The following is a 13,549-nucleotide window of genomic DNA, read 5'->3' on the forward strand; positions in this document are numbered from 1 at the left end:
GTGTCGTTCCCTCCGTCCTTCGCCATTCAAAACCGCTGTATTTACCAACATTTCATAACATTTCAGTGACCGATTCGCAGTCACTTATATAGTATTCTCCCAAGAACAAGTTGCTAAATTATTTTTAAAATGTTCATAAAGATCAGCTGTATCTTTTCGCGCGTGTTTCGGAAGGATGGTTTGAAACCAAAAACAACCTATATAAAATGCTGACCGAAGTGTGACCATCGAACGTTTATCAAAGATGGGCGACGAATGTACAACTTCAATATTCGTATTGCAAGTCAAAAGTAGCCGAAGTGAGTAAGTGCACAAAGACTGAGTTAAAACAAATGAATCCATCCAAAAGAATTGAAATAGTGATATTGTCAAAGACAATATCTCTTAGTAACTGGAATAAAACATATCTTCTAAGATTGGCTGATATTTTTAGGGTGAGGTTAAGCAAAATGCAAAAAGATAAAGCTAATTAGGCTTTTAATGTCCGCAAAATCGTAATTAATTGTGTCGCAACGGCGTACTTCAATTTGGGCAAACGTATTGCTATAATACGATGATAGCTTCTGGCAGTTTCCAACAATCCCTTTTGTGCTGAAAGTTTTACACTTGAATGAGCAAATAAGATACAAGGCGAGGTGGACGTACAGATCGATCAATGCGCAGAGAGCTAGAAATTTGGCTCTCGTGCGTGAAGTAATATTGGACCAGTTTAAGTCATCTAAAGCCAAAATATCTGTGACTTTTAGACATATTTTCATTGTTTTATTTGTAAACTATGTAATATGATGTTGTTGTTGTATTAATTAGGAGATGGCTGTTTCACTTTATATTGCACTAATAAATATGGGCTAAACATGAATGTACAAATAATCGTGAGTTACACAACATTATGTGTCGCCAAATTACTTCACATGAAATATGGACGTTGTACGATCACTCCGTGAAATAATACAAAACCCACGTGATCACCCTACCTTTCAAGATTCATGGATCACGCAATAGAGCTGAACTTGCCAAATGCGTTCATTGACTCCCAGCAAACACAACTAGCTGATTAGTCTGGGGCTGTGCTGTGAGTAACAAATCACCATGCTATATGTATTTTTGATGTGGGAATAATTTCAGAAACAAGACACTCGATTGGTGTAGATCCATATCTCGGTGTCAATATGTCTGATATATTAACATAATTGCATACTATATGAATCTTGTACACTATAATGTCTTTTTATTAAGTCGAACAAAATCTACCGGTCACGCTTGGCAAGGGCCAGGGATGAGTTGGCATATCAACACCGACACGACATATATTGCTGTTGATACGTTAATCCGGTAAGACTTAAATATTGATGACGTCTGGCGATATGAAATGAAAAATTCATAAAGGCGCAGATATACAGATATATATTACATCGTCACCGTTGTCGTCAACGTCTTCACAATGCCAATCAGCGATCTATGATATATGAACGTGCCGTCGAAATTGAGACTTGACACCCAGTGACGTCACAGTCTGCCCACAGTCATGCAGTTCGCGTCACCATCAGTTTTAAATTGAAAATGTATACAGCTTAGCATTTGTGACTAAATAAGACAGAAATCACGCTGTAGGAGTCTGTATAGTGTTCAAGGTGTTTCCAGAAAGAAAGCGCATTTATACGTGTACTGAAGAATCTAGAACTTGTTACCGTCAACTATAAGTACAATCGTTCGCGAATGAGAGTGTTGTAATTATGACAGCATGCCTGAAAGATTTCATTCACGCTGCAGACAAAGATCCAACTCAGCCTGTACACACCCCTATTCCCTTTAATCAGGCCCTCTGTAACCATTGATAACAATTGGTTTGGGCCGAACCATGGTGGTGAAAGGGTTAAACACACCTTAGACGATCAAACCGATAAATGAATACATTTCTACTCTCCTTTGTTCAACTATGAAATACACACACTGTCAATCTGGAGTAAGCTTATGTATTCATGCGAGCGAACGGATTTGACAAGGAATGCTTTCATAACCTTTCGGTTGGTAAGTTTTGTTCAAATAATCATTATTTCGAATTAAACTTTCAGCTGAAATGTCTCCTTTTTACGGTGTATATTTCAAAGTAATCATTCGACAGTGATTTCCATGGTGATGGTAATCTGTAGCTGTAAGTGTAAGTGCAATGTCCTCACTACAGAGTTATAATCTCTCACTAAAGCTTTGCATGATAAATGTACCTACAGTTTACCCGCCTGACCGGCTGTGCGTGTGCCTTCGATTTCACAGCATCTGCCGCGTGTAAGGAGAGACCAACAATAGGCTTTCAACCCTGTAAATTATCCCTTTAATAGGCTTCGTCTACCGTCAAATCCGCACGTATGTAACCATGATCATACGTCAAGGAAAAATATGAGGCGTGTCTTGACGATCCGGCGAGCGATCCTCTATCTGATTTGAAAATCACACCATTCTGGGTCAAGGGCTGAGAAGCGTACGCGGACTAAAGGCATTATCGATCGAAGTAAAGATCTGGAAAGTCTTCGTGTTCTCCTCCTGGCTATTTTATTTCTAGTCTCTCGTCGAAAACCTTTTCGAGGCGAAACTATTGTTCTGCCCAGGTGGCACAGGGCAGTTGACGGGGGAGTGCTGTGACTGGATTGAGTGACTTAGCTCAGCTTTTACATCAGTACGATGTTACCAGTGCCACCCGTGAGTTGAGTGAGGAACCCAACTGTGGATCCCAGCTGTGTCTGTCCTTGATGTGGCGACGTTTACTGTTTTCCTATGACGGATTAAGATGTAGTTATACGTGAATTACATCTCGTGCTCCCTCGGAAAGCTATTGATATCACTGCCTGATTCCGGTATTTCTCTCCCTTGAAGCCACAAAGCAAAGGAGAAAGCCTGACTCGTCCTATCCATCGACAAACAACGGGAACGCTCAAGGAGAAGCAGATTGCAATTAATTTCTTCCTCGTTACATCCATAGAAACCAAAAGTGATCTTAAAGGTATGGGATGTGCGGAATCCATTGCCATGGCGACCAATGGCAAAGTTGTCAAGACGAATGCCGGCAAATTTGTCATGTCCAAGGCGCCGAGGTTCACGCAGGAGGAAATCCACGAGTTGAGACGAACTTGGCCGAAGCTGGCGTGTGACACGACCGGCAACGGTGGGCAAGTGTTCCTGCAGATCTTCTCCATCAACCCGGCCGTCAAGAACCTGTTCCCGTTCCGTTACATACCGAACGACATTCTCTCCCAGAACGAAACGTTCAAGATGCACTCTCGGAGATTCATGTCCGCCGTCGGCGCCTGCGTAGAAAACCTGGAGTCGCTGGACGGCGAGGTGACAGAGCTGTTCATAGATCTTGGGAAGAAGCACGTGAAATTTGACGGATTTCAAGTGGATTATTTCACCAGCTATTTCGCCAGTATGCAGTTCGTCTGGGATCTGGAACTAACGGGTCATCATTATACAAACCACACGAGGGAGCTGTGGACTCAGATATTTCAGTTTGTAGTGACGCGCATGAAAGAAGGGTACAACATCGCCATGGAAGAAAAAAAGGCACTTGAAACTGTACAAGAAACTTCAAAGATTTAGGAACATGTAATATTCTCGCAATTCTGTAACATTGGCGACCACAAATTACATTCAGTTCGGTTCAGACAAAATGAATTTGGTGAGAAATCGAAAAAAAAATATAGGTAAAAATTCTTCTTTAAGCGAGACTTTTAACGGAATTTGTGGAGATTTCACCACTGGACAAGTACAGATGTGATAATCACATATCATCAAGCAACATTCAGAGTTGTTCCGTTCCAAAAAAGTTTGAGGACTGGGAAATTTGCACGTATGCAACTCATCGCGTTATACATAAGTATTCTGTGTAGTCGTTTGAATCACTCATCCGACGACATTCAAGTGTGAGACGGGCTTTCAGAGTGTCATTCCGCTGACAAAGGGATGCGCTGGCGGGTACTTACTTCGTGAAGAGAAACAAGTCGATGTGTCTTGAAAAGAGGAATTTGAGCGAAACTGCAATTACTCTCGTCATCTGTCAGCTCTCAAGGGAGAATATCGTCACTCGGCGGACTTACAGTAACACTCAAAACACTTTCAACCTGAGTTTCCATTTACGAGTTGCGTCGTGTGAACTATAGAGCACGCGCCTTACAAGTGGCAGTTAAAATGCTTTTATCAAAACCTGACGTAATCAGTCATGTTAAATCTCAAAGTAATGTGTTATATGAACGCAACATACTTGATTTTTATGCTAAGGTAAGATGGTGTGATCGTTAATTGTGATTAATTTTTGGGGTCTGGTTTTTCTATCAATGCGTGCCGTATTCGCGAGTATGCCTGCTGACATTTAAGATCGCTTTTTTATTGTAGCACAGAGACACTCTATTTTCGAAATACCAACTGCATAGTGGATTTATTAGCATCAGTCAGTAGTGTTCAACGAAAAAATTTAATCGAGATGAGGAAATTACACGACATGCAGTTTGAATTGCTCGTTTAATTCCACGCATAAACGTGGCCGGTGCACGATGACATTTGCGCGTTAAGGTTCTGACGTCTCGTTCAGGTTACCCGAGTGAAAATGAGAAAAATCTGTGACAATAAAAAAGAATAGGCCAAACCCGGAATTCGAATCGACCACGGTACAAACAAAGCCATGTGCGCAAACGCGCACAGACGTACGTGTATTTCCATACGCGTTCAGTACACATGTGGGTTTGTTTGTACCGGCATCACGTGATTATTTGGGCGTACTGAGTATGTAGAACGGCGCGTACGCATCGCGTCCTTTTTATTCCGGAGTAGAACCATTGAGAGTTTATATCAGCTAGAGATACGACTGTAATCTTTCCAACCGTGATTATTCAATTTGAAAGACAGTAAAGTTGCTATCAGCTCCTATTCATGGTTAAAAATTAGTTTGATGCGTGTGGACTATGCCGTTATCACATCAACACAACAGTACTGTCAGTGCCAATCAAACGGGCAGTGTGAGATGCTTGGGCCGAAAAAAAAAAATGTGCTGTTCCGATAACCCGACCTACCCTAATTTTTCCTGCCGACCCTAAACTTTTTAGAGCTACGTAAACATGGAAGTAAAAGAATTATAGAAAAAAAAAGTAAAATCACGCGTTCGACGGGGATGTCTTTTATGTTTTCTTTTCCTTTCATATGTACGATACATTTTTCTGGAAGGCCAGTGTATGATCGCGCTGAACCCCTGAAAATGCATATTTAAAAATATTTTGGAAAAAAAAATCCCTGCCGACCTACCTACCCTATTTTTGAAGACCATGTTATCGGAGCAGCACGATATATTTTTTTGGCCTTATTGCCGTCACAACAGCCGGAAATCTTCCAAACGCTGCCGAATGTCTCGGAGTTGGTGGTACACAGTTTCATTCAATTCCTGTGACTGAACAAATCCTAATACTGCAAAGGAAGCAGGTAAACTTTGCATGTATTTTCGCACATACCTGCCCAATCAGGACTGCACTGTTATATATATATATATATATATATATATATATATATATATATATATATATATATATATATATATAATATATATATATATATATATATATATATATATATTGTTATTTAAATGATTAATATAATTTAGAAGCATATGGTAAAATTTTCACTGTTGTCAAACCATTATAAAACGTATAGTAACTCCATTGTTATCGTGGCACGCGGCTATTGAATAGAGATACCGCACATCGCTGTCGCTTTATATTATCCTTTCGTTTATCTTTCTGGTCTCTGTTACTGTTACTGATATCATGTTTTATGGATATGTGTGATCGTTTAATCTGATATTGCAAATATCGTAATAGTCACATTTACATTAATTTGATATGTCCATTTTCAATTATTAAATGGATTATCAGAATTTTGAAAGACTTCAGTCATTTTCAGCGTCGACTATGCGATGAAATGTGATTTTGATTAAAGGCGCAGTAGCTGTAACTTCTGACGGCTTTTTAGCTATTCTTATTTTCTATGCCAATTACAAGTTCATGTTCTACTCCTCAAAGCATGTTGAAACTCCTACTATTTTAGATTGTCAACACAGCGTCCGTCCGTCGAGTAAACTGCACTGTCATTGTTTACATTCGAATTTTAGTCCGGACCAGAATTCACTTACCAACACTGACAATGCAGTCTGCGCATGTATAGGCTGAGTTGACAAGCTATGCAATGTTTCTCAGCGTGCTGTGGGAACTAGAACAAGAAAATGAGCTTGCAGTCAAAATAAAAATAGTGAGAGAAAATCGTTGAATGTTACAGCTACTGATACATTAACGGGGAACTTGTTAAAGAGCAGCCAGTAAGGTAGTACAGTTTGACTATTCCAGGTAGATTTCTAAGCAAAGGCGCGCAAACAACGTTAATGCACATCTGTCAAATATATCTTGCTCGGCTAGAAAAAGAGACATAAATCCTTTCGGGCGCGTCAATAACATTCCAAAGAGAAAGGAAGTCGCCATAACAACGACGAACATAAACATAAAATCTATGTGACCGAGTTGTAGATTATTCGGGATACTGGGGCATACTGCAAGAGCAACGTTGAATTTGTTTGATTATTTACCAAATAAAGACACGTTTCATGTCAAGACAAGAAGGAATAAATACAAAACAATGGCTTGATGGGGAATCGGGAAATAGCTGACAGCTAGTCTAGCCCGAACCCCGCCATGATTACTTGTGGGAAATCAAAGAAAGCAAAGAGGGCGGAGTACAAGAAAATACAATCACAGAACGTGATCAATAATCTGATTTCCATGTAGGCGATGGTATCTCAGTGGAAATCAGACATCAGGGTGAGCCACCCAGAGTAATAGTAAAATGTCACCGCATTTTGAGATTATCTTCGAGTCATATTTGACGAGCGCTGGTTGAGTTTAGCTGAGCTCTGAAAGGTTACGCTCCTCGTGAACGTTCCAGACTTTTAAGAATAACATTCTTTCAGTGCGTCTATGAATATTACAAAAACACGTCCGGCCGCTCGACCAATTTTTAATAAAACACGCTGACATATGTCAGTTAGCGGACTGCTCGCTTTGTTAGGATAAAACATATCTGAAATGTGTACGTGTTCTTTTGGGATTAATCCGCTCAGCACCCTGTTGAGGTCATCTGCCCCCCAACGTCGCATCGAACAAGCGGGATGTATACGCATGAGTACTGTCGAGGACGAATGAATATATCACCGAGAGTAACAAATCGCCAGTGTTGTATCTTCTCCTCCAATTTGCATATTCATAAATCAGGTCTTCCTTAGCATTTACGCTTTCACGCGGAGACTTCAACATCAGTGACGTATGTTGTCATTCTGGGATAGACGCTAAATCACGCCTTCCTGTTTTCAAAACAACTGCACATACGACCGGGAAAAATCTTATTGTTCACTTGAGCGCAAATCCTGACTACGAAGTACGTCGCTGAAAGGGAAAACTGTTATTTAATCAGCAAGACGGCGCGTTCCTTGTACCTTCGTGTGATGAAATCAAACATCCTATTTCGACTCTTGCCGTCGGCTCAAACCATTCCGTATTGTCGCAAACCGTATAAACGAAGACGTCAAACAGGCTAAGTGAATCAGAGCCTCATATTTTATGCAACTCGAAACAGTCGAAAATTCTGGTTTTTTGCAAATAGAAACCCACGAATACGCTGCTAATACACTTATTCAACCAAAAAAAGATAAACGATGCATTCTTTCAGCGGCAATTGCAAAAGCAAGACGAACCTTTTTTATTAATGTCGTTGCTTGCCCATATATTTGACAGACAAGATATCATTCACCCATTGCCGGCGAAGTGATTGGTCGATCATTATTGGTCTCGCAGACAGGGGGTACTTTGACGATCCGTCCCGCTAAGAAAAAACATTATCTTGAAGTTCATGGGACCCCTAACCAACGACAGTACTCGCAGATGGAGACAGTATAATTTATCGTGCTTAATTTAAAAGATTCTATCTCTAGAACTGTCTCCCTGATGAACTGAGTATATCAGGTATCTACTTTATTCTTCTCCAGTACTCTTTCTCAAGATTTAACAGACTCCGGTTCAAGTGCCGCGTCACTTAGCGAATGCAGCAATCATTGTATGTAGTTAGTAGATCCATGCTGTTCTGCAACTATTTTGTGAGGCAACTTGAGCTAAAATGTTGTCAGTCGGATAGTAAGAAACGTTAAAAAGGCCTGCGTTAGTAATAAACGTAATTTTCATGATGGCGTTCCTTTTTCCGATTTTACTTCGCGGTGCTACCCTGGCTAAGGAAGATTGGCAAGTCACGTGGTACGGAACGTGGCGCATGCGAAGGGCACGTGGCCGTGTTTCGTCGGAACACGATTGGAACTAATCTGGGATGATTGGATAGTGAGGTAATGTCGGTTTCTGCTGCAAATGTAGGTATCTGCTTTTCTCTTTAAGTTATACACTTGTTTCTATGAGTCATTTGCAATATTGCAACAATCAGCCAAAGGGCACCTAACACTTTTGAGAAATTTGAAAAGTACGCGGATCCAATCGTCCCAAGTTAGTTTCAATCGTCTTTCGGGTAACAAGCGCATGAATCGTTTTATCTTTGAAAGAGCACCTGGGTTCCTTTTTACTGAATCTAGTGTAGCCTTTATAGAAGGTATATAGTTATTAACGTGTGTCGTTTGTCAGTTACTACAAAACTAGTCTAATGATCCACCTATTTTATATATGACAGCGGGAATCTAGCATTCTTACTGTTGTCGCTTCTTAAGGTCTATCAGACGAAAGCTTGACACAAAGCACTCTATTTAAAGATGCAAGGTTATCTCTGTTAATTATTCAGAATAAATGAATTTATCTGAACAACCAGCACCCGTTTGCATCCTTGTCAACTAAGTGGATCTGAATCAACACCTGACGCCCATGTATACTCTGACACATCGATCCATCCGTTCTTTCGAGACATCTAGTGATCAGGGCATTGAATTTGCAATATTAACTTTTATCTGATCACATGAATGTCGCTGTAAAAGTACACTATACAGTCTCCGATTACAAGCGTTCATTTTCACAGTTTGCAAGTCGTTGTCTATAATGGACAGACTGACCCCCTTGAAGTCCACTCCCTTGACCTTTTTAATTGAGGCGTGCCCTAAAAAGGATCCTAACCCTAATTCTTTGCTCCCTCACGATTTGATTCGATGTTCCTTTTTCAAGAAAAGTCCCTCGATTGAAGTGATTTCTGGTGCGGGGAGTGATAAGTTATCAATGTCTTCACACACTCTAATATTACGTGATACTTACAATGGCAAGACTTTAATCGATTAAGATGCAATAATTCAGATTTTTAAATGTGCAACTTTATTATGCTTATGGAACATCCATTACAGAACTGGACAGCATGTTGTCAACTTTATTAATACAAATGCCATGTCTACAATAATATTTACAATCATACATCCCGTAATGATATATACAGTCTTCATTGGTGTTGCTATTACATGTACAGATAGTATTCCAAGGACATGCAGATACTTTGTAAAATAAGAAAGATATTCCACCTTTTTAAAGTTAGAACGTGCCTCGGGGACCGACATTCGGACTCTCAAACGTTTACAAATCTTTTCTGATATACCTTTGTTGGGGTTCATCTTAAAGCTCTTGGTGTGAGAAAACTTTTCACTGGCTTATTTTTCGAAATCGAAAATTTCATTTTTTCTCCGTAGAATTAACAAAGGGATGGCGGCCATTTTGAATTTTAAATATCGGTAAATCTTTGGCTATTTGTTTCTCTAGTACCAAAATTTGCAAGGTGACCCCCGATTTTTATTCTTGATTCAGTAAGAGAATGGCTGAAAGTTTTATTAAGGAAGTCTTTCACTTTCGAGGTGCATACTACCTTAAATAGAAGTAAAAGTAATCAGAAGAGTGGGCAAAACTTATCTGCATACATGACAAAACACGGTTATCTGATATATACACCGGTGTGATCTTTTCTGTATTTTAAAGAACTGAGCATTTTACAACATTTACCGACGTGATTGTGCACCAAGTTGAAGTACAGCTGCAAATCATTCAAATGTAAATTTATTCATGTCATTAATGTGAGGTAAAAAGTTTGTAAAAGTTGGCAGGGTACTCGTAAAAGATTTGTTAGAAATATTTAACCTCGCCACGTTTACTAATAATTTATTAACGTGGAACGCCCCTCGGGGACAGATATTCAAACTCTCAAAACTTTTACTGTTCTGACCTACAGCTAATTTGGGGGGGGGGGGGCTAATTTTGAAGGTCTTAGAGTAAGGGAAGTTGTCACCGCCTTAGTTTTGTCAAATCAAAATTTACTTTTTCACCTATACATTTAACACAAGGATTGAAGCCATCTTTAATTTCAAACAGCGGTAAATGGTGGGTACATTGTTTCCCTAGTACAAACTTTGCACGGTGACCCACGATTTTTATTCTTGATTATGTAAGGGTGTGGTTAACTATACCCTCTCTCTCTCTCTCTCTCTCTCTCTCTCTCTCTCTCTCTCTCTCTCTCTCTCTCTCTCTCTCTCTCTCTCTCTCTCTCTCTATAGGGTTTATCGTCAGTTATCTCTTATATAATTGAATTCACTATTTAATATATATATATATATATATATATATATATATATATATATATATATATATATATATATATATATATATATATATATAGGGTTTATCGTCATTATCTCTTATATAATTGAATTCACTATTTACATGCATTAGCCGTAGATAAAATCAATGAATCCATTAACTACTTCAACCTTCAGCTGGTGTACGGAAATATCAAATGATCGGGTGAGAATTGGTAATTGCCACTTTTTCAGGAGATATTGTATGTTTAAAATGTTGCTGCATTCAAACGTCAGATCAATCTAACTATATGTGATTTAGGTTTGGCTGTTACTGTACCGTTATTTGGAAAAGGCGCGCAATCAAAGAAAGTGTCGTATGCGTGGGAGTGACCAAAAAAAACCCAATCATTGCGCACGGTGACGCTGTAAATTTCACAATATCTAGTTACGAGAAGGTGGTTAGAAACCTTCACTTATTGTCGGTCTACATATCCAGTGTGTTTGTTTACACTGAGACAAGACAATTTCTTTAGTCTTTTTCAAATATCTGTGCTCTGTCTGAGGTTGTCGGTCACCATATATATTATGTTCATCGTCTCTTCTCTTTCGTCAGTGTTGGAACAACATTCGCGTCGCATTCTTCTTCTGATCCAAACCACTTTTTTCAATTATAATCTTGACTTTCAGAGTTTTTCTGCGTTGTGCTCGTTGGCACTCCTTGATTCATATTGAAATCTGAATTCATATCCCTTCTAAAGACCAGCTGATAATGTTGGTGCACGCGGATGATGATGATAACAGTGATGATGATTTTGATGAGGGTGATTTTAAGAACAATCAAATTATACATCGAAGGTAATCACGTTAGACATGTGATATCTGTGTAGCCCTCTTTTCATATTTCGAGTACTCCAAAATCCACTTGTTGACAAGGTTGTCAATATGAATGATTCTCTTTTCACACTCCACCAGGGCGTCTTCTTCGCTTGGTTCGGTTATCAACCTTTCACTTTCCTCTGAAACGGAGATCAAATATCCGATAAATATAGAATGACAAAGACTGAAGATGTAGCAAAAAGCTGGCTAGTTCTTAGCGCTGACCAGTCATTATCGTTTCCGTTGTGACAAAAAAAGATATTGATAATTACCAAAATGCGCCATCAATCACCGTTAGAGAAGTTTGTATGGCAGTCGTTATTGTTGTAAAAGTTAGGCTTAAATGCCGTAAAACGTAAATAAATGTAATTAATACAGAACACTTAGTTTCTGAAAGAGGTCATTTTGCAGCCACAAAATCAGTTAAAATAGACCCATTCTTTGCTTTCCATTGAAATCATTTTTGGCAGAGATCATTCAGAGGCCGATATGCTGACCATTGTACACAGGTTTTGTACCGATTGTTGCAATTCTATGTAGTACAGCCACTGACAACAAATGATATGTGGCTGTTCTATAGAGGGCTTTTAACATGTAAAGTGCCACGGCATCGTTGCAAGGTGACTTTTATAAAGCGGTGACTACTTTGTAAGGGTGACCACTAAAAGACAGGTTTAACTGTACATTTCTTAGTGTGTATTCTTTTGTGTAATTTTGTTCCTTTTCAGATTATATGAATAATGATTGACAAGCCTTACTTTCCTTCAAAAAGCCCATGGTGATTGCTCTATCCTTCAATCGTGTTGTTATGTAATCAAACATCTCAAAGCGGTTTTTGGTATTTTGCATGTCTTCCCTCGCCTGGGAGAACCCTTCCGTTATTATCGCGATGAAGATATTCATCCTGATGGCAACATTGAAGAATCCGAAAAGGAAAATGACTATGTCTGCATTCGCCGACGCCGATTCTGTGGCGTGACCCTGAAAGCGCGGGAACTTGCCGACGCTGACGATGAAAAGCAGCTCCATCGCTTCTCGGAAGCTCTTGAAAAGCTCCAGGGAGGTGTTGAAGGCCAAGTAGCCAGCGTGGGCGCACGCAGAATTTGTCAGGAATATGAGCACAATATAGCTGATGATATCATCCCCCACTGCCCTGATGGTCTTCGACATAAGCATCATCCTTCGATTGAACCTGAGCAGCTTCAGGAAACGGATGACTGATAGAAAAGCCACCCCGGCAATCACGTGGTTCAAAAAGTCACTGAGAGCAGCGATGCCTTGCAGGTTTTCACCAGTCCCTGAAAGATTTGAAAGTACAAGTTTTGTTTTCCCTTTAGAACCATAAGTCAATATGTTGCAGCACTGGTCTAATTTTGGAGAAATAACTTATTCATACTGTCCAATGAACGCCGTTAACATTTGTACATTTGTTTATAGGCATAAGGAATTTATAAGATAATCCATATATATATATATATATATATATATATATATATATATATATATATATATATATATATATATATATATATATATATATATATATATATATATATATATAAATAGATATATAGATATGCCTATTAACAAATGTACATATATGTATATATATAATCGTATCGTATATATAGTAATATATATATATATATATATATATATATATATATATATATATATATATATATATATATATATATATATATATATATATATATATATAATCGTATGGTAGTTGACAATGTCATAAAGCTCCATTCGTTGGTCGCAAGTGCGTGTAAATCAGGTAAGTCAGGTCATGGATATCCTCTGTAGTTCATATATATATATATATATATATATATATATATATATATATATATATATATATATATATATATATATATATATATATGCAAGGCTCTCGCATTTTCGATTTTTGTTTAATTTGGTCAATTTAGAAATACGATTATTTCAAAACATCGCAGCTTGATGATTAATTTTATGTTTTCAAGCAAATAATGAACGCTCGATGAACGGGAAAATTGCTGCCGTGGCGACAACCTTGGTCGAGGAACA

At 38.7% G+C, this 13,549-nt stretch overlaps 1 protein-coding gene across 1 annotated transcript in view; it reads right to left on the reverse strand.

The window, feature by feature from the left end:
• Positions 1–10,632: 10,632 nt before the first annotated feature.
• LOC139142530 (polycystin family receptor for egg jelly-like) overlaps positions 10,633–13,549 on the reverse strand; it is a 56,510-nt gene continuing 53,593 nt past the window's right edge. Inside the window, exons 34-35 of the mRNA XM_070712486.1 lie at positions 12,253–12,792; positions 10,633–11,634 (exon numbers count right to left, since the gene is read on the reverse strand). Of these exons, the coding sequence (XP_070568587.1) occupies positions 11,483–11,634; positions 12,253–12,792 (692 nt within the window). The 3' untranslated portion in view covers positions 10,633–11,482. The remainder of the gene's footprint in view (positions 11,635–12,252; positions 12,793–13,549) is intronic.

Source organism: Ptychodera flava, chromosome 10 (assembly GCF_041260155.1).
Source record: "Ptychodera flava strain L36383 chromosome 10, AS_Pfla_20210202, whole genome shotgun sequence".
Lineage (NCBI taxonomy): Eukaryota > Metazoa > Hemichordata > Enteropneusta > Ptychoderidae > Ptychodera > Ptychodera flava.